General features: G+C 36.1%; 1 protein-coding gene across 1 annotated transcript in view; it reads right to left on the bottom strand.

Annotated features, from left to right (window-relative positions):
- LOC110481007 (dynein axonemal heavy chain 5) overlaps nucleotides 1–27,276 on the bottom strand; it is a 141,753-nt gene that overhangs the window by 25,417 nt on the left and 89,060 nt on the right. Inside the window, exons 49-61 of the mRNA XM_077784406.1 lie at nucleotides 26,117–26,330; nucleotides 25,270–25,493; nucleotides 23,098–23,293; nucleotides 18,799–18,971; nucleotides 16,172–16,302; nucleotides 15,162–15,315; nucleotides 14,234–14,501; nucleotides 13,421–13,652; nucleotides 11,783–11,897; nucleotides 11,395–11,571; nucleotides 8,175–8,378; nucleotides 5,231–5,410; nucleotides 108–245 (exon numbers count right to left, since the gene is read on the bottom strand). Of these exons, the coding sequence (XP_077640532.1) occupies nucleotides 108–245; nucleotides 5,231–5,410; nucleotides 8,175–8,378; nucleotides 11,395–11,571; nucleotides 11,783–11,897; nucleotides 13,421–13,652; nucleotides 14,234–14,501; nucleotides 15,162–15,315; nucleotides 16,172–16,302; nucleotides 18,799–18,971; nucleotides 23,098–23,293; nucleotides 25,270–25,493; nucleotides 26,117–26,330 (2,406 nt within the window). The remainder of the gene's footprint in view (nucleotides 1–107; nucleotides 246–5,230; nucleotides 5,411–8,174; nucleotides 8,379–11,394; nucleotides 11,572–11,782; nucleotides 11,898–13,420; nucleotides 13,653–14,233; nucleotides 14,502–15,161; nucleotides 15,316–16,171; nucleotides 16,303–18,798; nucleotides 18,972–23,097; nucleotides 23,294–25,269; nucleotides 25,494–26,116; nucleotides 26,331–27,276) is intronic.

Raw genomic sequence — 27,276 nt, 5'->3', positions numbered from 1 at the left:
CTCTTATCTGCTGTCCATCAACAAGCAATAATAGTAAAATTGAAAGAACACACTAAGTGTTCTTTAAAGCAAGGGTAGAAACTTCTTTTTTGTGAAGGCAAATTCACCTGTTTTTCTCTCATTGCATTTTCATACTCTGCCTGCACAATATATAATTCTTCTTGCTTAGCTCCCAGTTCTTCTTGAGCTTTCTGCAGATCCAGCATAGCACTGGTTAGGCGTTTCTCTTGAATTGCTAAATTAGCCTACAGAGAATAAAAACACAGATGTGTAGTAATACACAGAGAATTTCAAAGTATTTGCTATAATATATTTCAGAAAGTTTTTCCTGTACTACATTTCCAAATCAAACTCTTCAGTAGAGATGTCAACTCAGCAAAACCTTTTATTTGAATTTTACAACAAACTAAATTCTTATTTCAGACAGCTGTACTTGAACAGTTGGCTTAATGTCAATTAGAAAAAAATAATTAAAAATACTTCTGGGAATGCCAGTCATTCTTCATGTGACACAAAAGTTAGTCTGACATGGCTTGCAGAAGAGAAGTCTATTTTATTTGTCCAACTAATATGCCAGGCTGAAATACAATTCTTGCTCCCTTCTTAGTCATTCCATTTATAATACAAGCTATTCTCTGTTAAACATGTTTGACCACTTTCTTCCTGACTTTCATTCTAACTACTTAGGCCCAGGTTTTTTTCTCTACATAACACTGATGAAGCGTATCTGTACAATCTTCTTATGAACTGAGATCTGGAACATTAAAAGAACCGAATCTCAAGGCTTTTTTCTACTTAATTCAAAATTAATGTAAAGTATTTGCAGTAGTGTATTTACCTAGATGACAGATGCTTTAACCCTATCCAGTAGGGGACCAGAGGCATAAAACCACACCATCTCTTTTGTAATTTTGACAACTCAAATGTACAAGAGGAAGTATATTTGAAATATATTTTATTGTAGAAGTACAGTGTTCAAGGTAATAAATTTTGAGAGAGATTGTGGTGGTGTGTTTTTTCTTTAATTTGATATTTGTTCACTTGCCACTGTGCTCTCTACCCCTGCCTGGAGCAGCCGTGCTGCACTGGGGCAGACACACTGTACGGGCATTATGGGGGTAAACCTACCCCGGGACAAAGAGTGCAGTTTGACAGCGGCTCAGGAATGAGCCTGAAGAAAGGCCGACCAAGAGGGAGGTGGCTTTCCCCTTTTTCTTTTGCTTTATCGGGACCTGCCAGCTACGTGCTAAAACAGGCAGGCTCCCTTTCTTTTTCCAAGGGGGAGGTAATACTCCTTGCTTGGTCTTTTACGGGGACCCACACTTGAATCCCTTGGTCAAGGCATCTGCAGCGAGACCACCGGAGGTGGATAGTGATTGAACCCAAGGCTTCGGGGACCAGCCTTGGTTAACGGGAACACCTAGGCCTCCGGAAGGGCCGAACCGTGAAGGGACGTCCCCAGTTTGGCACGACTTTTCCATCAAGTCGAGGAGAAGATTCAAGTTATCACCGCCTGGGCCCAGAGGGTAAGGGGGGCTAGACGGGGTGGGGACCACCCTGACGGGCGGCTGGATTTGCCATTTTTCTTTTTGCATTTTAACCCCTGCCCGCACCCAGACTGGGGCTGTATCCCTGCATGTCCCTGGCAGGCGGGTGGGTTTTCCTTTTCTCGGGGGGGGGGGGGCTAGCACTCTTCGCTGAGTGATATTCTTTGCCCAGTCTTTTGTGGGGATCCACACTGGATTGCTTTTTCTTTTCGAAAAATTGTCTTCTCTATCCTTTCCTCCCCATTCTGGGCTGGACGGAGGGGGATAGAAAAGACACAAGTGGGACAAACATTTAAAAGGCGACATGTTAACTATGGGAAGGTTGTTAAAAGAGGCCCTTTACACCCACACATTGTGTCAACATCCAGCTGTGTTGGGCCCCCCTCCTGTAGATTTCCCCTCTTGGCTTCTGTGAAGCACCCCGTACCCTCATCCCCTCGGACTTTCCTAACCCTTTTCCTATCCTCCCTTGAGGATGGCTATGGCCGAGCCGCCCCAAGTGCCCTGCCGGACACTGCTCAGGCCAAGTGCAGTGTATCCAGCACCCCTTTCCAAGATGGTAATGGCCACGCCACTTGGAACCCGTTTTCCCACCTTGATCCTTCTTTTCCGCCCCTGGTTTCCCGCCAACCCCATCCCTTCCCCAAGGGCCCTGCACCATCCCTGCACGAGGTAAGTCCCTATTGGGGGAGGTGGGGTTGGATATTCCCCAATCCTTCTTGTGGCTCCTCCTCTGGGGGCAAGGATTGGGAGGGACCTTCTTCCGAGGAAATGGAGCTGAAACCCTGGACCAGGAATCCGCCATTTTATGTTTCCCCTAAGATGGTGGCATCCTGATCCACCCCTTACTGATTCCCCTTATTAATCATGACAATCACTAATTAAGTGATTGTCTGATTCCCCTATCCTATTCCTTAATGTACCCTACCCAATGTTCCCTTTTATTTTGCTACAAATTCTTCTTATTGCTTTTGATTATTTTTGGAATAATCTGTTTGTTGAGTTATATTTTATAGAAAGAAAGATCATCCCATTTAATTAATATACAAGATATTATGCCTACCTCTCAAACAAACATTCAAATTGGACAAACCACGTCGCTGTCCACTGACCTGACTCTGCTTTAGGAATTTCAAGAAGATGAACATCACAAGTGCCGTGACAAATAAAGTTCTAAATTGGATGAAGTCACAAATCCTGCTGTGTTTTGTACCCTTAATCTGGAGTTTCATTTAAGACAATTTTATATATTCCAGATCAAGTTTTTATGTGCTTCATGTGTTGTAAACATAATTAGTTTATCCTTTTTTGATGTCTTTCAACTTATGGCCTTTTAATAATGTGTAATGTTAAAATCTGACTAAATATTAAGTTGTTTTATTGTAATTATGATTAAGTTATTATTTTCTGATGTTTTTCAACTTAAATATTTTTCCCTTTTCCTCCTGTTTTGGGAAATCAGAATTTAGTTATTTGCTGGTCTGTGTTCTGTTTCCAACCATCATTTGCTATGTGAACCACATGGCTGCTGCATCTCTTCAGGCTTGCTGCATTGCTGTGAGGTTTGAAACTTATTTTTGACCAATCAAGGTTCAAATTGCGATAATCGTGATTAGAATCTTGTGGTCAGTTGTAGTGATTTCTTTATTCTTCTTGTTTCTATAGATGGTTTTATTAGATTATTTCACTGCTTTTGTTCATTGTATTAATTTCAATTACTAGTTATTTTTAGTTTGATCTTTTATTGTAATCTATTCAGATTGTTTTATTTGGTTGTTTCTGTTAGAATCAGTTAGCACTTTAAGAGTATAGTTTTATTTTGATTTAATATTTAAATTGTTTTCAGTTTATCAGTAATTTTATTCAATTGTTTTATTAGACAAAATTTGTCCAATTTAATTATTTAATTCCAATAATTCCATTTAATTATTTTATTTAAATTTGATAGTTGTGATTTTAATTATTCTAATTCAATTATTTAGTTTAAATTCTGTTAATTATTTCATTCTATTTCAATCATCTGATTTTTAATTATTCTTAGTTAATCTGAACTAGATTTAAGTTGCTATTTCAATTCTATTTGTTTTATTTAATTGTTATTCAAATTTGTTTATTTCAATTGTTTTATTTTAATTCATTACTTTTCTTTATTGTCATTATATTATCATTATATAATTATATTATCATTAATTCATAAGTTTTCTTTTTGTTTGTTTTCAATCACTTGATCATTCCACTGGGTATTATTTACATTATTTTAGATTGTCACTCAGAGCAGCAAAGCAGCAAGTTTTTGTGCAGTTTTGTGTTTACTTTGGGAGCAGTATAGCCAGCTAGTAGTTTAAAGGTCTGCTGCCCTTCCTGGCTCTGTTGCTGCTCGCCTCCAGCCCACTGCTGCTGGCTGAGCCTGGGACAGGCCGGAGCACTGCCCAGTCCCCTGCCTGCTACTGACTCTGGGTTGGACTACCCTGTCTTCCATCTAGAGCTCTATCTTGCTCTCCAGTGCTAGTGGCTGCTTTGAGGTCACTGCCTGCTTTCATAATGTCATCTTATTTGCAGTGGCGTTCTTGCAAGCTGACATGATTGGGGAGTTCAGAGTTGAGCTGTAGCAGAAGTAGAACTTGCAACTGTGTGCAGCAGGTCAGCTTGAGGTATCTGAGGCATTTGAAAAAATAAGGCTGTTACTGCCCTTCTAGCCCTGTTAGTGCAATTATGTGTTTTCATGTCCTTTTAGTAATTTGCAATGTTATCATATGATCCTGTTGTATTTTGTCAATGAAGTTTATATTATTTACATGCTATATTAATTTGCTTAAACACCAGAACTCTCCTTCCTTTATGTAAGTGATTAATAAGGTTGCTATATGATTTTGTTGTATTTAGTGTATGAATTTTGTATTATTTGCATGTTGTATTAATTTACTTAAATCGCAGAATTCTCCTTCCTTTCATAAAAAGAAAGGGGGAGATGTGGTGGTGTGTTTTTTTCTTTAATTTGATATTTGTTCAATATCTGTTCACCCCCCCCCCCCCCAATCCCTAATCTCTTCCTCTCCCCAGCTGTAAATCTTCCCTATCTCTTCCCTAACCCCGTCATCTCCAAGTTGTCAATTGTCCCTTTCCCTGCCCCTTTCCCTGGAACCTTCCCTGTCATTCCTCCTAGTTCCCTCCCCTGTTTCCAGAGCATTCCCTGTCTATTTAGTGAGGCTCAACACCCTATTGGTTACTTTGTGTTATTCCACTCCCCTACTTCCCCTGATAGGTTTGTGATATGTTAGTCCTGCCCTAAACTCCTCCCCTGCTATTCCCGTATTGGTTGCTGTTCCTATACCCCTCCTCCTGAGTTCTTATATAAAACCTTTGTTCCTCCTCCCAAGGGGGACTTGGGGCTCACTGAATAAAACCATCCTGTTCACCCCCAAGTCCCGTGTCGCCTCCGTCTGTCCCTGCACCACCAACTGGGACTGCAGAGCTTCACAGGGGGAGTGGCCGCCCATTCTCTTCCCTCGCCGCCCAGCACGGCACGGCTTGGGGTATCGCGGCAAGAGGAGCTGACCGCAATACAACAAGAGATAACCACCATAAATAAGGCAGATGAAGTTTTCCACAGATTAAATCCTCAATTGCAAACAGGTGAGGATGAGAAGGAGCAGAGGGTGTCTTTGACTGACAAACAGATGTACCTTCAAAGGTAATACTTCTTTGTTGATGGAAAAAAATACTGCCATAGCTTTCGTCCATGAGCAAAGGCCAGCAACATTTCCACATACTCTCTTAGCTGTCTCAATGTTGTAGTCCACCATTTCAAAATAAGGGCTCAAAAGTTCTACCACTTCTTCATTAATTGTGTCTTTCTGAAATTGCTGAAAAAAATTTTTGAAAGCTCAAGATACAAAACATGTGTAACAAGTGTAAATTATATATACATGCATTTCAGAATACATAGAACACTAGAAAGATCACAAGTATTTCCTACAAATAACTAATATGAAATTATTTGTCACAAGTATCTTTGAGACCTTTATTAAAGTCATTCCACTTACGAAATGAAAAAAAGTTTACTTTCATTTATGACCTTTGCTATCTCAACTCACTATTCCTGTTACACAGCTAATAATTGTTTCAAAATATCACTGGTCCTGCTAGAAATTTCATTTTGCTTAATACAGAATAAGTTTTAACAATCTTCAAAAAGAAAATGAAGCGCTAAACTCTAGTTCAAAAACATACATTCTGCAAGACAATCCTTTCAAAGGTCAAAAGCCATCTATCTTACCCTTAAATTACTTCGTCTAATTACTGGAATGTGTTTAATTTTTAAAGAATTTATTTTTACTCTTTTCTTGAAAAAGCGTATTTTTCCTTTTTCCTCCTGAAAAGCTCTCAATTTTCTCTTTCAAATTTATTTACAATGTATAATGAAAACCAATCCCAAACTTGAAAAAGAGCTGTTCCCTGAAGCACAAATAGGTTTAATTAAGCATGAGTGAAATTAATTGTTGAAGTCCCTTAGAAAATTAAAAATCTTTACAAGTAGATGCAATGTGAATACTACATAGATAACATTCATGCGCCTACCAACCGTACAAAGCTGCTCAAGCCTCCTACTAGACCAGTGACAAATTAAGTAAACTCAAAATGCAGAAATCAGGGATGATAACACTCACTGGAGCAGGGAAATATACCATTTATTCCAAATAGCTAAATCACAATATTATTCATTTTAGTTATGAAAAGGGATTTGTTTACCAGTTAGTTAGTCTTTCCATTTCCATAGACAAATCCTGTGAACCAAAAAAATCCCAAATTTTAAAAGTTGGGATTGTGGTTGTGTTCATCCTAATAACCATCTATGCTTTTCCAAACCAGTGCACAAAATGAAATGTTGAAAATTAATGAAAAGTTAAATACCAGAAAAAAATATGTTTTTTATCAGCTTTAATGAAGCAGATAAGTAATGCCTATTGTTATGGTTTGATACTGGCACAATGTTAGTGCCTTTGTGAAAATGTAATCTCTTAAATGAATGCTGTGAAATGTAATTGAGAGTAGAGCAAAGCAGGTCTAAGCTGAACAATAGGGAAAAAAAAAACTTTATTAAGCTACTATTATAGAAGAAAGAAAGGAAGGAAAAAGAAACACACAAAGATTAAAATGAAAACCTTGTAAAGCATTCTTTTTCTCACTGCTCCACTCTAATAAACTACAGTGAGACATAATCTGGACTTTAATCAGGTTTCTACTCTCTAGCTAATTGATATTTAGTTTATTGAGGGAGACAGTAGTCTCTCCTGTGCCACAGACCCCCTAAGAAACCCAGCTGCTACATCTTGTGCCTCTATGTCACACATGGCACTGCCCAGAGAAAATTTTGCTATGGTGAATTTTTTCTTTGCTATGTAGAGTGCTCTCACTTCTAATGCATGGATGGACAGACTGCTTTTAGGATTTTTCTTTTTAAGGATGTCCTGTTAAGAGGGGAGAAAACAACAGTTCAGTTTTTCATTTTTTGGGACCACAGCCCTCCCCTATTTTTCCCTGGGGCCAGGGGTTTAAGAACAGAGATCTTTTTTTCTTTTCTTTCTTTGAGGACAGAGGGCACCACTACAAACCCTTTAATTTTTTCTCTGTTCACTCTACTTCTGTCTTTTCCTAGCTGAAGCAGGTTTCTTGGTTCACGGGCATCTTCTTAAAATACAGTCTCTCTTGGAGGAGAAAAAAATTGGTTCAGTTTGTGGCCAACACGGAAAAGTTCAGCCAAAAGCCACTCCTTGTCTCCCTCTTATTTAGAATTTCTCCTTCTAACATCCCAGGGTCTAAGGTGTCTTTCTTCTTCTCTTTTAAACTGAGGAGGGGAAAAAAATTCACAAAGCTTTTATTTTTTAAGGAAGGGTTAAAAGTCCGGACTCCCAGGATGGCTCGATGCCCAGACTCCAGCAGCTCCCATGGTGGCTGGGCACTTTGTGACCCCCCCCCAGCTCTTCTCCTTCCCTGTGGTGAACTGCTGACAAAACTGCTCGTGTCACTTTCTCTCTCCGTGTCGGGAGAGAAACCCTGGCGGGGGGAACAGAGACATCCTAGATTTTCTCTACCCTTCTATTTGCAGGAGGCCAGCCCGGTTCCAGTCCCTCCACCCTTGGGCCTACTTTAGTCAGGCCATGGGCCTTCCCGTCCCCCACCCAGCCATGGGCCGGGCAGGGGAGAGGCTGCACTGCACGCTGACCAGAACCAAAGAGAGCGAGTTCTCCTGGGAATTCTGCTTTTAACCCCTCTGTGCTCTCAGAGGTGTGTCTACTTTGAATTGGTCAATATTCAAATTGACCTCTTCCTTCCAGAAAATTTTTTTTTCCGTGTCAAACCACAACACCTATCAAAACCAAATGCTTCATGCTTTGAGTCATTTGTCACCTAAAACAAATATATTGCCATACTTAGCAAAAATTATAGTTGATTTATAACATGACTTTTCAAGAAGGATTAAAGTTTATTTCATCCTGACATATTTATTCTTAAGTCCTTATCATTTCAGATCTATTGTGTGATTTCCCTTGCACATTTGTTCTCCTACGAACACCAGGGAAAACATTGTCCCTTAAAAAAAAAATAAGGAAAAGTTTGCACAAGCACCTGTAGACTCTGTAAGAAGTTCCCTGTTGTCATCAGCTTCAGCGATTCTTGCCATGATGGGACAGTACAGCGTTTTTCCTGATCAATTTTCACTGGGTTGACTTTACGCTGGAAGAGCAGCAGCACGCAGTCCATAATACGCATGATGAGGTGAGGAGGTCGACCCAGTGTGCGCACTGTGGCAATATCTGCAGGTTTTATTGTCTAGGAATTGAAAACAAAGGGCAAAGCAGTTACTGTTTAGTTAATCAAACATGGGGCGTAAGTTCACCAACTTAATGGTGAACTTAAGCAATGGAAGAAAAATATATATATATGTTATTTTTACCACTAAAAAGCATGAAGCTAGAAGGAGCTCCCCCAATCAGATTTTCACTACTTACTTCTATCAGCTCCTAGGAAACCTCAGCACAGCATCTCCACACCTTAAAGCTCAAAATTACCATGAACTGTTTTGACAATAAAAAAGAGCAAATCAGAAATATCTTGAAATTTTACTTGTTTTTTAAATGTGAACATATTGACCAGAAACTGTATCTAGAAAGAAAATACTTTTTGTTGACATCCAGCAAATGAAGGTAAATTAAGGAAACCAGTGAGAAGGCCTGGTATATGTATATGTTTGTATCTCCTAGTACATCTTACCAGGAATATTCCTGGCATAGAAGGAGGCCATAGAAAAATATACTATAATAAGGTATTAAAACCTAGGCCCTAACAAGTAAGGCTAAATAAGCCTAGGGTGCAAATATAACACTGTAACTCATAACTCTACATCATGAATCAGAAAAACGCAGAAAAGTCTGCTGAAGATGTCTCCTTGGAGAAGACTCGATTTGAGCAGCAGTGTTTACTGCACCACATACAAAGCAATAAAACCACTGAACAATGGGAACAGCTGATGGGCAGACCCGCTCCTGCAACACACACAACTCTGAGCAGTTGTTTTGCTTATTTACAGGCAGTTTAATAAGTCCAAGTACATGACAGCTCAAACAGTAAGCAACAGATTACTGTCAGTGTCATGACATCTTGCTTCTAGCCTAGCACATGCCTCACTGGGAATTCACGGAGGCAGATTTTAATTACTTGTGTCTATACTTCAATGAAGGGAATTCAAAGCACTGCAGACCATCCAAATCGCCTTCCCTCTGCCAGCCCTTTGTTTCCCCTCAATATTTTGCTGCTTGTTGGGTTCACTGTGCACGAAATAATTCATCAGAGATTTTCCAGATATCTGTGTGAAAACTTTACCCAGTGGTTCTTTGTGACTGTTAGGAAATTCAGCTCAGACCTTTTTTTTTTTTTGCTAAAATACAAATTGTGGCAAAATTATTACATTTAAATTTTATTAATTTATTTATTTGTCTATAGTTCTGCATTTAATGTGCTATATTTATTATAGGGCAAAGTGCTACAAAGTTTTACTGAACTCTGACAATTCTTACTCAAACTTTAAAAAACTAATCTCACTATATGTTTCGAAATGCTTATAAGATGCTGTGTACCTACCTTTCTCTTAATGTAGCATTTATCATTCTTAAAATATGCTAAAAAATTGAGTAAAATAGCTAATCACTTTTCTTTTTTCATCTGGGTAATGACCTTTCTATTTATCAAATATTTTAATAGGCATTTACCTACTCTGCAACCAGAATTCTACTATAGGAATCCCTAGCTCAAATTTGCAAATCTATAATGATTATGAGATTAATTTTTGAAAAATGCAGACCCATACAGAGAAGATTCTTGCTTAAGGGAGTGAATGAATGAATGAATGAAATGAATGAATGAATGAATGAATGAATGAATGAATGAATGCTGAGAATATATAGACACATTCCGCTAGACCACTTTTTATGACAGTTTGCCTTTCCCCTTTAGACATAAGCTAAGCAATCTATTATAGAAAATTCAAAAATTTTAAGATTAAGCCAAAATACTTTTTCCCATTGAGAAGTTTTACAATAATGCCAGCTTCCCTTTTTCTTTAAATCAGATTTTCAGTTATTAGTACCCTGCATTTCTAAAAGAGCAGTATTGTTTTGGTACAGCCATTTTAGTCAAAAGCAGAAAGTAAACTTTAATAAGATTCAGGTCCAGACCCAGCATACTGGTACCCTTTTTATACTGCAGATGCTGACTAATTAACATTGCTTATTTTTCACTTGTCAGAATACTTGCCCACTACCAGGTTTGCTATTTTGTTGTTGCTAGCTCTTTAACCTTTTTCCTGTGGCTATATATCAAGGTCCTATAATACAAACCTTCTCCAGCTGTCAGGTCATCCACCTTCATTTAGACTTAGGCACTCTATCCTTTAAGCATCATGGCAGTCAGAGGCTATTAAACATCTGTCACTCAAAATTAAATCTTACATTCAGAAGAGCCATAAAAATTCTTCTACACTAGATTTTAAAGCTGATCATGCCATTCTTTAACCATCACAACCAGCCTCTCAAATGGATAGGTATAATTTCCAGCAAATCTACATAAAACCCTTTGAGGTTTGTCTATCTTTCAGGTTTTTACTTCATACTTTTCTGTTTCTTGAGATGTGAGCTCCTTGCTAGCATCTAACAGGTGTATTTCAGATTCCACTAGTACTGCTCACAGTAAAATGTCTTGAGGCACATCCTCCTATAAAGTCAGCTGAGCAGACAAAGATAAATATTATGCAAGATCAACAAATATTATTTTTTTATCTTAAATATATGGACATTCTATTAAAAAAGCTATACAAGAAAAGTATGGTGAAGGAAATGAAGTTTTGATAATGCTACAACCCCTAAGAAAATGTATTTTTTAAAAGACAGAAAATAGTAGAGCAGAAAACTTATTAAAAATGCAATTTCTTAGTGAAAACTTAAAATAGAAGGTTTGGATTTGGATGGAATTACAACTGATTTTACATGGATAGCACTTCACTCATGGAACACATACTGTTTAATGATAGTATCAGTTTTCAGTTACTAGATCTGTGGCACATGCTATATTCAATTACAGTTTCAAAGAAAGTTAAAAATTGCCCTTCTCTGAAAAGGGACTATTTTGGGATTGGTACTCATGTGAAAAAAGAAAAACAAAACTGAAACTAAAAAGCCTCAAAATACATATATTTATTTTCTATCAAGTGAAGAGTTATGCAATGCACCTGCAGTTTTGAATTTCAGACATCCACCTTCTTAGTGGATATGTTATACATGGTCCAAGTACTAACCTGTAAGGCTGCCTCTGCCTCTTCCAAAGCAGGTTTGGCAGCTTCCAACTTCTCTTCAGCAATGGCTTTGTCAACTGTGATACTGTCTACAATAGCTTGGGCTTTGTCTTTCACTTTCTGAACATCACCCTTCACATTCTCAGCAGCCTGTGTTTTTACAGTAACTTCTTTCAATACCTAGAATGTAAGAAAACCCACATGCCGTAGTTAAAAGTTTTTGTTGTAAAATCATATCTCTCCAATTTCAGAAAACTCAAATAACATCATTTTCTCTAAGATTCTTTCTTTCCAACAATTAACTTCATTTTAACTGATTCATCTTTTCAAAATAGAATAAATAAAAGGAGAAAAAAATCAAACAGCAATACACTTTGAAGCCTGTACATACCATGTCAGATTTTTCATTGGCAATTTGAAGTTCCTTTTCTTTTACCTCCAGTTCTCTGCTTAGAGCAGCCACTGACTCAGAGGCCTCTTTCAATTTTTCCAGACCAGTATTTATTCTGAAGTTAAAAAACAAAATAAAAAGCATCTCATTCACTATGTAATTTACACTCTACTTTCCTTATATAGAAAAAATCGTATCAATCAGAATGAACAATTGCAAGTTATGTTTTACACCAAAAATAAAACTTGGACAGGAATTCTACATTTCTGATATCTTCAGGATCAATAAAGTGGACAATAAAGTACATTATATACATAAGTTTGTGGCTTGAAATTTTACCCGCTTCTGATCAAACAGTATGCCTTTATCATTGCATAAAAATCCTATGTGTTATTCTAGAAATGTCACTCACTGTCCCTCTTGAGCCAATAATCAAGAACTGAGTTCCATACAGCAGAAAGCATTTTCTGATCACCAAAATTCTGAAAATTATAACCAATCAATATTTCTTATTTGAAATGGAAACTGAAAAGAAACCAAGATCAAACAAAAGAGAGGAAAAGATAAATAGTATTGAGATAAAACTTCTCTGATTCAGCATTAAAATGTCCCTTCAACAGTGCTTTTTTTCTATCAGAAATTCTTCACCTGGGACCTTTCAGACAGCTTAAAAGGCCTCTAGAGAGACTGCTGTTGCGAAGGCTATGCAGTACTTGGACAGCTGAACAAATACAGGAGAACAAAGTGTAACCACTGACAAATTGAGACAGTGCAAATAAGTTTAAGTGGAAGAAATTGGACTCGGTGAACTAACTTGGTAAATCTGAAGGTAGAACACAGGACAACACCCTTCTGTTGTACAAGTCTTCACCCCTAACATAACTACAGGTTTCAAACTCAATTTGGCTTTGAAGACAAAGAATGTTTCAAAGCCAAATAAACAAATTTAAGCCTTTCTTTAAGGTTTCCAGTTCTTTTTGACAATCTTTCAAAACTGAAAGGCAGTTTTTCTTAAGGGTGATACCAGCTGATGCACTGATTGCTAATTTTACATTACAGTTGGGTGCTCCTGACATGAAGATATATCAGCAAATAGATATCATTACTTTAATAAGGCATCTGAAAATAGAAATAAGTATATTAAAACCACCTTAAAAATGCACAATTAAAAAGCTCAGGAGTCTAAGTAAGGCTCTGTGCTCACAAAACCATTTAGGACATTCCTTACATATTCATAACAGGAGGTTACAAGTGTCCCGTTAGGAAACAAAATTTGCCACCTGACAAATTAAATGCTATTATCAATATAGTATAAATTACATGTGCATGCCTTCTTTTACTCTTTAAAAACATACGGTTATCCTTTATATTCACCTCATATTCCCTCTACCTCTATTTTTCATGCATCACTACTCTTCCCCCCTGCCCCCCCCAAATATATGTAGTCTATCTTATATGACAAGAGCAACTACAATATTTGAATAAGTTACACCTTCACATAATTTTAGGAATTAAAAATACTTTTTTTTTTTTTTTTTCTGTGTGAGAAGACAAGCCATGCACTGAAATGCAGCATATCAGAATATGCTACCTAGGGAAGAAAACTACAGAAAAACAGAAGTAACCTGAGTAGTCTACCTGTTTGATAATATTTGGACTTCAGCATGCTTTTCTTTGTAGGTGGTTTTATATCCCTGAATAAAAGTCAGGTAGGATTTGGGAGTCACATGTGTAGAATGTCTGTATCTTTGAAAGTAATCAGAACATTTTTCTGCCACTCCATCCTGGAATGAGCCCATACACTGCACAATTTCCATCTTTGTATCAGCAGTGCAGTCCATATCAAATGAGGACAAGAAGTGTTCAGACACTTAGGAAAGAAAGAAAGCCTAAATGTTAGTAAATATTTACAAAAACATCTTAGCTTATAAACAAGTCATTATAAAACAAGTCAGCATGAAGTATCTTAGCTTTCACCCAGCTCCTGAAAACTCAGTCTTCTTTACTCCTCACAGTCAGATTCTGAATATTATTCCACACTTGTCAGTAAAAAGTACAGCCAAGAATCTGTCATTCTTCATCTCCAAAGTGTGCAACTGCTTTTTCATGCTGAACCTAGCTGCTACCTACAAAGGACTGGGTAATCACAGCATTCCTCTGTATGCCCTATCAGAGACATATTCATAAATAATATCTTTCTTTAGTTTATTTGCCTTATTTACAAATACTTTTAAGACATCTTCATGGGGAATTTTTCTTTAAACTGTGTTCAAAACCGTTCCTCTGTTAGAAATATTTCAACAGCTTAATAAAACAGTCTTTAAAGAAGAAAATGTCTACATCAAATATTAGAATCAAGGATTTTTTTTGCTAAAATTCAACACAATTAAAACAGCTAAATGACCACTGATAAAAAAAGTATGTGTCTGCAAAGAAAAAACCTGTACATACCTGCCACCAGAGCATCCTTAGGCCATCGGCTGAACCAATCTATAGTGCATCCAGAAATGAGAGCAGGGAACTTCAGGGCCCTATTTCGGAATTTTTCACCTACTGGTGAAAAGCAAAGAACTACGTGAAGGTTCTGATGGACTCTGGCCATGAAATAGTCATACAGAGCTTCACTGGTTGGAGGTCTTCGTGGATGCTCCTTTTTGAAGGAGGGAATGAGGTCACTAATGATCTCATCTACCTCATCACGTGCAAATAAGTTTGACACCTTTGGGAAGAAGGAAGATTTTTTCATGCTTCTTGAGATGATCCAAAATAAAGGATACAGCATGAGGTTCTTTTAATGCACATTATTGTAGGAAGGGACATAAATCTCAGGCACTGAAGTTATTAGTACCCCCCAGCTTCTTTAACAAGAAGTTTTAATGAAGTTATTCCATTAAATAGACTAAAATGTAACTTGCTGTAAATTTTAAATCCCATCCTCCAATAGCTTTCCTTCCTTATCTTTATATTCTAATAACTAGTAGTAATTACTCTGAAACATAACCCTGAAATAATAAATAAGTAAATAAAATCAGTAAAATCCATCAATTCTGGACATAAATTTACCATATAAAAACTAACTGTACACTAGTAGTAAATTTAACAGACAACTTTTTAAAACATCAGTAATATTTCTCAAGTCTCAATTTTATTTTTCTTAAAGGTGTTCTCATGTCCCTTGAGATAGCTTCTCTTGGTCTGACCTAGGATTTTGTAGATTTTGTAGACTGCATTCATTTTTAATAATAATCTAACTACAAAAAGCACTTGAGTTCTAGTTTTTGGAAGTGTACTCTTCAACCTATAACAAAATTTTCAAATAAATTATGTTATTTTACCTCAAAATTATGAATTTTAAAAAGCAGAAAATTGATCATCTTACCTCCCCTGATGACAAAACATTGTTCAAGTATTCTAAGAAAGACTCATCTTTGATCTCATTGTCTGTAAAAAGAAAACAGGTGCCTTTGCCTTGCAGTCCTGCTGTTCTGTATAAGAGTTTCAGATCTTCCATCAAGTTTAAAGTGTTGTATGATCTAAAAAAAAAGTTTAACAAATACTCATCTCACTTGAAAAAAGTCTTCTGACCAAAAGGGTAAAAAAAACCAAGCAAATTTAAGTTAGAAACAATGTCTTATGCTAATCAACTTATGGCAAAAAGGTGCTTATATCAGATAGATCCTCTGATGAGACCCATACCAAGGAACATTGCCACATGTGAACCTAAAATTTCTTCTGCAGCCAACACACCTGCAAAAGATATACAATAAATTCACTTTTCTAAAATGACATCTTGAGTGCCAAAATTGACCTGTACTACAGACAATTGGATAGGTATTCATTCTGAGGCATTCAGAGAAGGATTTATAATTTATTTTTTATCTTTTGTGAGCGATTTCAAAAGAAACCACATTGGGTTGAACAATACGAAATAAGGCAAAAATGTACTTGGAAAAGGTTGTCAAAATACTGGTATATATGTAAGATCTACCAAATTAGAGGGTCGGGAAAAAGATTCAACATCCTCAGATTACAGCATTTCAAATATTGCAAGATTAATTCATAAAGACCTTTTGGATAGATAACCACCTAAATATATTTTCAGTACCATTTAATGTACTGTGTGTAAAGACTCAAAGATAACTTGACACCGCTAATATTCTCTCTTCTTCTGTGAAAGACACAAAATAATTTCCTACTCCAAATGTAGTAAAAATTCACAATTATTTTAGAAAATCAAGCAAATCTAGTAAGTTTCAAAGGATTTTAATGTCCTTCCACTCTATGTGACGGTGATCAGACTATGTTAAGCACAGAATGTGAGACTGTTTTATCTATAGGAAAACTTAAAACACAAAGTACTTTTTTAGTTAAATTTCAGATAATTCTCACCTTGTCAACATTATCTGGAAAGTGTCATACCCAGCTATGAAGGAAGTCAGTCTTGTCAAGCTCTGCTTTCCTGAGCCACCAACTCCAACTAAGAGAGCATGTCCACGAGGAGTGCGAATCACACGAGAAATCTGTGTAATATACCAGTCATTTATTGCTACAACATGTAAGAGTCACACATCCAAAAATTCCATGCTACCCCATTAATAAAGTTATATTAGATAATAAGAACAAATGAAAATTTTAAGGTTTGATTAAGGGATTCTATATTACTATGAATATATTCTGTGAACATTTGTACTTTGCAATATTTACTGTTGACCTGTCAAATATTATAGCAACCATTTGATTCCATCGCTGTGTATGTTCAGTTATAAGTAGAATTACATGTCCCACAAAGTACAAGTAAATCTCAACTGTAATTTCTTGGTAATGTGCTATCACAGCTTGAGGGAATACCATGACCTCTGGATAACCTTGGTAAGACTCATCTCACCAGGTCCTTTCGTTGTGACCCAAAACACATGTCCCAAGCATGTTAAATCTGGGACAGAGTCTTCACTATTCTCTGCAGCAGGTAATAATACTGCCTTTATGATGAAATTTGTTATGCTTCTCATTTACTTGACTGAAAATATGCACAGTATCAAGTATGAATATTTGATCTTAGTGAAACATTTCCCAATTAGATCTACATTCCTTTCCCACTTCATCATTTATCTTTTAAATCAAAAGGCAGTAGCTTCCTACTTCTTCACATTTCCCTTCAGTTCAGGACTGTGCAGTGTAAATAAACAGACCCTTTAGAATTTAGAGAAAAAAAAAAAAAAAAATCAGCATTAAAAGTGAACTGAATACAGCATTTGTCCTACTGCCCACAGCCAAAAAACAATGCCATGAAACATGACAGCACATCAGTTGCAAGTGGACAGACCTTCATTGTACCCAGAAGAGCCTACATTAATATCCAGAGCAGCACAGAGCCAATTCCCTCTCAAAGACACAATAATACCAGGCAGCTGGTTAGCAGCTGGTCTCCTCCATATAAGCAATGATGCATGGGATTGGCTTTCGTTCTCTTTATTATCTTGAACAGTTCTTTGATGACTCCAGAATTCCAACATGTCAATAAACAACTCTGGGCACTTATTTACTTGCCCTTCCTCTAAGTGACTTCTCTCTAAGCTATTAAAAATAGTCATGTCAATTTTCCCTAATTTTAAACCTATTTATTTTACATGTTGAATGTAATGTATTTATTATTTTCCATAGGTTAATGTTTCATAAGAAAGATAAAATAAATTATGACGGTTTACTCTAAGCTTTATTATTTAACCAGAGAAAGAAAACTTAATTTGCACAAGGCCCTTGCAATATCACTGAACATTTCAATAGTGGCTATTAGATCTGTTCCAGGCAGAGGCTCACAAGCTGTTAATTGGCAACTTTGTCCTCTATTTAAGATATCACTCAGCTTTCACTCATTCAAGTCATATTACGTCAGCTCAGATTAGGCATTACTTCAACTGTGCCTATCTCACTTTCTCTTTGAAGCTGTCTCAGGTCTACACTGTTGTTCCTGCTTAATAGAATTTAGAATCATAGAAACACTTTTTATCCAAGCAAAGCATTTTATATGAAGTATAAAATTATCATTTTATCCAAGAAAATACTAATAAAATATTTCAGGTATTTCTCATTTAGCTACCCAAAGAAGATATTCCTGATGACAGGTGGCTGTTCAGTGAAAAAAAATTATTACATCCAAAACTTCTATAGTTTTTCCTGGAAATAAATGAAAAACTGATTGGGAAGTGTGATGATTATTTATAATTCTCCTAAAGAAATCCAGAGCAGCACATAATTAATTTTGCAGTGAACTTAGAAAGAAAAAGACTAATTTTGTGAAATAACAAGAATTCACCAAAATTTTTAAAAACTGCAGATGCAATGTGTTTTTCAATTATAATTAAATTTAAATTGTTTTGATATTCAATATTGTATTTGTGAGGATGATGCAATTACATATTTAGTTCTTCATCATTTTTAAAATACCGAAAACCTCGGTATTCAACTTAGACAATAGGGGTTCTAGTGTTTAAAAAAAAAAAGGCTCTCCTTTGTATGAGGCCTGTTCTGTGTGAACAATCATATCAAGCTATGCTGTGCTCAATGTTATGGTCAGCTTCAATCCATATTCAAAAGAACTTTAAAATGAGTGAGCATACTGTGGATCTACAAAAGAATTTTGGACTGCATTAATTTGTACTCTGCTGTGCGTACTCCTTCAGAAGCAACCAATTATGTCTTAACCTGAATTTAATTTGACTCATTCCCAAGACAGGAAGGGTTCCCAGAAGAATTAAGAAGAAGGAAGGTTGAAATAGAATTTGAATAGCTAGCACCATGATACCACCAAACACAAAAGATAGGTATAAAAGAATAGTTCCATGTGGTGCATTTTCTGAAAAGTTTTTAATAGATTTTAGTACATAGTCAAAGTATGACAGATCAAATATTTAGTTGCTGCAGTTTCAGAAGTAATTTACCTTGATTCATGCATACCTCTACTCAAAGGAGATGTAGGCAAGTGAACAACAACAAATGGCAATCCAGCAAGACTGTACCTTGACTAAATGAACCATAGCATCCTCAAAGAAAACCATGTCCATTCCAGTACCGCGAACGTTCTCATTGTATGTTTGTAAAAAATTATTTAAACGATTCCGTAGCTGATGAAATGAGGAGATTGGTTCATAGACTTTGGGAATATCTAAATTATCTTCCTCTGGTTTCTCATCTAGAACAAAAAGCAAGCAATAAAACCTTAGCAGTTTAAATAATTGACAAAGGTTCAATGAGGGGGTAAGTAAGTGAAGATATCTAGAAGTTTCACCACCCAGAAACAGATTTATTATACATAATATTATATGTTAGATGTACATATGAGAGTGCTGAATACACACTGCCTGTAAGATATGTTAATTTCAGCAACACAATTTTTAAAGATAAAATGAGAAAAAAAAATAATTGTCTTCTTTCTTTTTATCTGAAACTTGAATGATGAAAAATGATACTTGTTTAAGTGCTATGGAAAAAAGTAGAACTAGAGAATGAAGCTAAATAAATACTGAAGTTAAAAATTGCAAATAATTTTTCTGTAAAAGAAAAACAGTCTAAATGGATTAAATAATTGCACTAGAAAAAACATACTCTTGAAATTACTAACTGCCACAACAAAAAAATATATTCACTCTGAATTAGCATACATTTGTTTCCTTAGGTGATATGAAAGGCACAAGTCAACTCTCAAAGAAAGGAGGTAACAGTGCTGCTGCCTCATTCATAGCCTTAATCATGCTGAAAGTGTCATACCCAGCTGAAAGGTGACATGCCCTCATTAATAAGAATTCTTACAGCAAATAAAATTACAGAAAAGTTGAGATCAGCAGGGAACTCTGAAGGTCATTTTGTCCAACCCCTTGCTCAAGATGGGCCTTGAACCACCTAGAGCTGGTTCCCAAAGCCCAAAGATCATGCTCACAAATCTTACGAATACCTCCAAAGACAGATTCCACAACATTTTTAGACAACCTCCACCAGACTGTCACAGTAAAAAAAAAAAAAAAAAATTACTGATGTTCACGTTCTTAGACAGATTTTATCCACTATATCTATGTCTTTCTTGTATTGGGGAGCCCAGACTCAGACACAGCACTCCAAGTGCTGAAAAAGGGAAAGGACCACCTCCCTTGGCCTGCTGGCTACATTTCTTCTAATGCAGCTCAGGATGTCACTAGTTTTTTCTTCCTGCAAGGGTACACTACTGGCTCATGTTCAGACTGGTGTCAACCAGCACCTCCAGGTCCATTTCTCCAAAGCTGACTTGCAGATGGGTGACCACCAGTGTATACTGGTGTGTAGGACCTTTCCTCCCCAGGTCTAGGACTTTTCTCTTCCCTTTGTTGAACCTTATGGAGTTCCAATTAAGGTCCATCTGGGAGCCAGCACAACCTCTGGCATATCAACCACTCCTCCTAGTTTTGTTTCATCTGGGAACTGGCTTGAGGGTGCATTCTGCCCCATCACCCAGACTACTAATGACAATGTTGAGGATAACTGGGATAACTGGACTCTGTGCTGTCCCCTGGGATACACCATTAGTTAGTTACTGGTCTCCAATTAAACTTTGAACCTGATCAACACTGTCTGGGCTTGACCATTCAGCAATTTTCAATCCATTTCACTTCTCATCCAGACCATATGTCATTAATAAACGACTGACAAAACTCATTGAAACAGTGCCAGCAGGCATACAACAGGGGGGTTTTGGTTGCTGGTTTGGATCTCCTCAAAAATAATACTAGTACAAGTTTGTTCTTATTTACATACGTTTAGCTCAGTTAGTTTCAGGATTTCATGATCTGTATATGCTACAGGATGTATTTTTCCAGTTATCCTAGATCAATCAGTTTTGCTAAGCCTCTCCAAACTTGCTGAAGAAATATATAATTCAGAAAATTATCTCTAATTAGTAGAATTAAAATCAATTAAATAAGTCATCCCAGTAAAATAAGTATTTCCCTAAGGCTTAGTAAAGCACTACTAGCTAGTGTGAAGGTTAGGAATAGAAAGATGGGGAAAAAACTCCAACCCCCAGATAAACTCTACTGTATTTAGAATAGTGTCAGTAACTTTTTTCTTGTTTCAAATTTTTTCTCTATTTCCTTTCCATTGCACCATTCTAATGCTCATGCAGTTTCAAAGGAAAAAACAACAGAAAAACAATAATGAAACTAAAACCCAAAAATACATATTTAAAAACATAGTTTAAGAAACTCACATTTTGCCACAGAACCTACTCTCTCAATATATTACTAATTCTCTTTCAGCTGTCCTTTGTGTTGCATATTTTGTTAGCTTGAAGTCACCTTAGTTTCAGAATTTTTAGCTCTATATTGCTTCTGCATATGAACACATCTCTAGATTAAAACCTAATTAAATCAATTTACTTCTTATTTTAACCTGTAAAAGCACTGGTTAAACAAAAGGAGTATTCCAGGTGAAAATAAATTTCTTACAAGTTGAATAAGACATTTAAACAAATTAGGAGCTAAGAAACTAATAAAGAAATACATCAAAGAGTTAAACTGCAGTGATTCTTTTACAGTTTTGAAACATTTAAAATAAATATATCATCTTAATTCTGTTCCTACAGTTTTATTATTAATGTCCAAGGACAGTGTAATCAAGTACAAAACCTAAGAAAAGGCAGACTCTTCCACTATTTAGAGAGGCAGCTAGCAAAATGTATTATTTTAAATCTTGCTCAGTCTCAAGTTTCATAATCACAAGTACTAAATAGCAATGACAAAACCAACTGATAAAAACACCTTTGAATAGATGAAGGGTCTTGAGATCACTAGCACCACTAACAATTCCTTTGAAGCTAAGATCGAAAAGCAGACCAAGATTTAAATCATCATGTATTTCTCTCAGGGACAAACATACTGTGCTTTTACAACCCAGAGACAAAAAGATTATGTAATACCAGTAAACATACTACTAATTTGAGCATAGGGCTCTGAAGTCAATGTTGGACATCATTCTTTATGTATTTAAGAGCTCAGAAATCAAGGTCCTGCTCTCACACTTGCATCATAATGGGAAATACAAAATGCCATTTTAAGGACAAATAAAACAAAATTACACTTGTTATTCTTTTCATTCAAAGTCAAAAACAGAAAGTGGGTTCTCAAGGCTCAGGATTTAGGTTAGGTCCCAAAATCTATTGAGGGCCAAATACAGTCTTTCTATATGAGAGTCTCCTGCTTTCTATTTAGATGAAGTTTCATGTTAAGAGGCATATTACAGGACAGATACATTTAATCTGTCACCAAGAAGGCAAATACTTTTGAGAAATACATTTATTGTTTTATATTTCTTTTTCAGTTCAATATGATGACTTCTAGTGTGGACTTAAATTTTCATATTAAAGATCACTCTTCATCCTCACAGTATGCATTCTGACTTACTTTTCAGTCATCTTTATACTGATAAAAATTAGCAAGTTATTTCCTTTCTTACATCAGTTTACTTTTACTTCTCTTTTATTCCTCCCAATGAAATATATCTTATCCTTTATTCCCTTTTGTCACTGCCTTTTGTCTACTTCAATTGTTCAAGGAAAGGTTCAAATAGCATTGGCCATTCATGCCAGTCTCTTATTGCCTCCACTCTCCATCATTGCAGTGATACCAACAAAGAGAATTATCCAATGGCCTTCCCCTAAACACAAACAAATGTTTTCTATTCTTTTGCAACAATTGATAAATATTCCCAGGTCAATTAGTGAGGTCAGTGTCACCCTGTTTTTGTTTGAAAGACAAAAAGGAATTGCTAAAAGTCAAATGGGTTTTTTAAGAGGTGTAACTAGTATTCAGGACAATTTGAATTAATAGTAATTTGTTACAAAATCATGTAACAGTTATTTCCTAAAGACTATTGGATTAGCCCAGAGACAGTAATTTTTTATCAGATTTCTAGGGCATGTTACTTACATTGCTATCCTTTATCTAGTACTGCAACACCACCATTTCAAGTTATTTATAACACATTTCCTTTATCATTTTGGAATAAAGATTCGTAAAGATTATTTGGCGGTTCTTTCTGCCACACCAATTTAAATGAAAGCAAAGCTCTCCTACACAGGCGACCTGAATATCAATACAGACTTAGAAATCCCATTATGATAAAAATGTGCCACAGCTGGTAACGTAGAATACCTTCAAAGACACTGAACAAAACAGACACTTTGGATGCATATACTTAGTATGAGATTTTGCAACATATTTTTCTTAATATCTATGATTATCATATCCCCTTGCCTATTCTTGTAATTTCCATGATTATTAGTCAATCTTTACCCATTCTTGCAGGTGCATCCCTTAAGAAGTCAACAAAGAATGCATCTATTTCATGATTCAGCAAAGCTTTTGGATCTTCAAATTCCTCCTCAATGAGTTTGGCCACAGCTGTATGAAACCAATTAACATCCTCTGAGGTTGTGAAACGATCAGCAATAACACATTTGCATTCATGCTTCCACAGTTTTATCAGCACCTATGTAACAAAAAAAAAAAAAAAAAAAAAAGAAAAAAAAAGAAAAAAAAGGTGGGGGGCATTTCACAGAATCACAAAAGGAAAATGGGGCATTTTGGAAGGGACCGCAGTGGATTATCCTCCCTGCTCAAGCAGGGTCATCCTAGAGCACATGGCACAGAATTGCATCCAGATGGTTCTTGAATATCTCCAGTGAAGGAGACTCCACAACCTCCCTGGGCAACCTGTTCCAGGGCTCCATCGCCCTCCCAGTAAAGAAGTTCTTCCTCATGTTCAGATGTGAATCAGTTTCTGGCTCTTGTCCCATTGCTTGGCACCACTGAGCAGAGCCTGGCTCTGTCCTCCTGATGGTCTCCCTTTAGATGCTGTCAGACTTCGATGAGGTCTCCCCTCAGTCTTCTCATTTTGAGGCTGAAGAGACCCAGCTCCCTCAGTCCCCAGAGGTGCCCCAGTCCCTTAACTGTCTTTGTAGCTCTCTGCTGGACATGATCCAGGAGTTCTATGTCTCTCTTGTACTGAGGACCTCATTTGGTTTGCAAAAAAACTAAACCAACTTTAAAGCTTTACTTTCATTTCTTAATTTTAAAATAACATTAACATTAGAAAAGAAATAGTATTTGAGGGGGTTCTTCAGAAGAGATACCTTGAGCTTCTTATTCTGGCCAATAGCAATTTAAGATTATATTCAGTTAATTATGGAAGAAGTCTTAATCTAGCATTCCAAAATGAGGTGTATGAAGATTTTTTTTTCCTCAGCCCTGAAACCATATTCATACCAGTTAACATATTTATGTATTGATAAAACACCTTTCTAACTGGCCATTATGGAGAAGGTGGGTGAAAATATAAGCATTATGGCAAGAAGAATTTCATGCCAAACACAGATATCACTCCCTATGCTACAGCCAAAGTAGTTAGAGAAAACAAAGAAAAAATGTTTAAGTGTTTATATTATCCCTTCTCCAAATTCAATATACCTTTAAAGTCTCTCCATTTGGTCACAGGATGAAGAAGGAGAACCTGTCAGGCTGTCAATACCAGCAGCACTGATTTTAATCCTATACTATTACCTTACAATACTAGAAAAAATTCCAGATACATCTAGAAGACATTTTGTTCAGCCTGCAGCACTTTGTACAATTGATGCATACTATGTCAAGTCTCAGAACTAACATGTAAATTTATATTATAGTATTTTGACCAATAGTATTATAGTATTTGGGTTTTTACACTTCAAAAGACATTGAGTGTGTATATACAATACATAAGCGCTCCATGTTTTTGCTGCACAAATTAAAATCCATTCTGAAGTTTAAATTTTAGATGCAATAGAGTTCAGGAGCTTATTCAACAGAGATGCACATTGTACGTGGAGCTATTAGATAACCCAAATATTTAACAAATTTTCCATATTTACCATAAACATTGCTTTTTCAGCCCTAAATGTTTCAGAGCTTAAAATTCTAAATGACTTTTCCTTAAAACAATTAGAAGATAAATTGTGTTTTACTGGAAGAAAGATGGATTATGAAAAAAAAGTACTAGTAATACTTGTCACTACTTCTTTTTAAAACATAAGCCAGAAACCATTTGTTAGACAGAAATTAGGCAGTGACTGAAAGTCTCAAGATACTAATGGAGACGAGGAACTATTCAATTTTTTAATCAATATATAAGTATTAAAGTAAGTTCATTGCTTCTCACTTATTTTCTCACTTCTTTCAAAGAAACTAACATTTGTCAGTAATAGGAAAAGCAGATAGAAGCAAACTGTTATGACAAAATAAATGGGTTTTTTCATTGCTTTGAAACAAACTTGTCATTTCAGTTGGTGCTATAAAAGCTGGACTGGAACACCTTTGCCTCAAAAAACCCACTAAGGTTGCATTTTTTTAAAGCAAATTCAAATGCCAAGATATACTCTCATCCCCATTTCTATACTAATTATAATAAGGTCACTAATGTGCTGCACTTACCTGCGGTTCACTGATCACTTCCGATGTAGCATTCAGCATTCCTTGCCAAATCCTCGAGAGGTCTCGAAGGTTGAAGACATAATGAAACTTGGCTGGTGTGGGCAACATTTTTAGCTTGGTAATCTGCCACAGCCTGCGTGTCAATGGAACCAGTTTGGCTACTGTTTCCTTCACATCATCTGAAAATCCCCGCTCACTACAGTAGTGTCCTTCTCCAATTACACCTGTGGAAAGAAAGATTACCAAATCAAAGGCATGTTAGTGCAACACCAAGAGCAATGATTATCTGAAGCTTCTGTTTCTTTTATTTTCCAATCCCAAAAAACTTTCCAAATTTGTTAAAATGGCTTTCTAGTGTATATTCAAATTTTGATTCAGCCATTCTTAACACCATTCTGCCACTTATACAGTGGTTATTTAGCTTTGAATTAACAGCATATTAAAATATTCTTTTTCTCACAAAATAGTTTCCACTGGCCTTAAATAATTAATCTCCTGCTGAAATCAGTATGACCCATTCTTTGTGGAAGTCTAGTCTTTAGTCACTTATTCCTAGCAGCAGCAGCACCTGAGCTACTGTCCAGCATTGTCACTAAAACAATACCTTCATGTCATTCTTATTAAATCTGAGCATACCATGAGTTTCAGAGACGTGACTGGACCTGAAAAATTTACAGACTGATGACATTGCAGGTGGGGAATGATTACTGAAGTAAAATGTGCTGGTAAACAAATCAGAGGGGAACTAAGCCTCAATTTTAACAATAATGTGTACCAATAGAATGATAAGAGAAAATCAACTACTATTTTAAAAAATGAGATGGATATAAAGCTAATTTCCCTTTACCAAAAATTTTGTCAATGGAAGAATTGGAAGGCAGAGTACAGTTGAACACTGAAAATTGTCTCTTCAGCCTCTGTGGAATATCATTGCGACCTCCCCCAGGGTGGATCATGGCAGCCAAAAACTGAATGTCCATGATGTTGGTAAATTCCCCAGGTTTTTCCAGGTTATACAGTCCTTTCTGTTCCATCAGTTGCCTAACTATCTCATTAGTGACCTGTAAAATAACCAGGTTTTATAAAAAACAATGTTATAGATACAAGTGAATTAAATGCAAAACATACTTAGTATGTTTGAAATACCTAAGAAAGAGTATAACACTATCTTGTTCCCTAAACTTCTGCTTATTTGCTTCAGGATAAAGCTGCACCGCAAATAAGCACATTTGATAAAATCGAAGGATAAAAATCATGGGACTAGAAGGGTACCCCCATTTAGAACTAATCATTCATACAACAATTTACTCTCATTTGAATGCTGCAAGATTCCCATTGCTGTTGGAAATACTTCTGTCTTTTAAAACAAAATTTCCAGTTTTTCTAGTCAAGCCCAAACTAATGCATCTTTGCATCTTTTTTCTATCAAGCCCAAATGCATCATGTTGCAAATGATACAAAATATTTGTATTAAGTTGGATATATAACAATATCAAGCATGGTTTTCAAGCTGAAATAATAGAACTACTTCCATACAAAAGCATGCAAGATCCTTTTCTCTAGCTATAAAGGGATACCCTACATTTCTGTTTGACAAGATGAAAATACCACACAGAGAATACATCCTATAGCTATGTACCTATAGAAATTCTAACATTAGTTTCCAAACCAATGTGCTTCAGAATAACTTTGTCAATATACAAAAAGATTACTTCCATTTTGTCTGAAGCAGAGAAGACACGTCTTACCTCTCAGATTTCACAGTATTTCAATTATTGCCCACAAGGTCAGTTTGCTATCACGATTTGTGTGCCAAAAACTTCTTATTTTTAATTGTGAGTGTTGTTAAAAACCATTATTAAAATTATACAGGCACATTCTAAGGAGCACTCAAACTTCTTCTTGCTGTCAGCATATTTATTTTCAATTAATTCCTGACAAATTAATGCAGATGGGTTCTTTAAAAAGACTGTTTAAAATTAAAGTACTACATATCAAGTTCACCCT

This window comes from Lonchura striata, chromosome 6 (assembly GCF_046129695.1).
Source record: "Lonchura striata isolate bLonStr1 chromosome 6, bLonStr1.mat, whole genome shotgun sequence".
Taxonomy (NCBI): Eukaryota; Metazoa; Chordata; class Aves; order Passeriformes; family Estrildidae; genus Lonchura; species Lonchura striata.
Note: the sequence above shows the minus strand (reverse complement) of the source record. Positions and strands in the feature narration are given on the sequence as shown.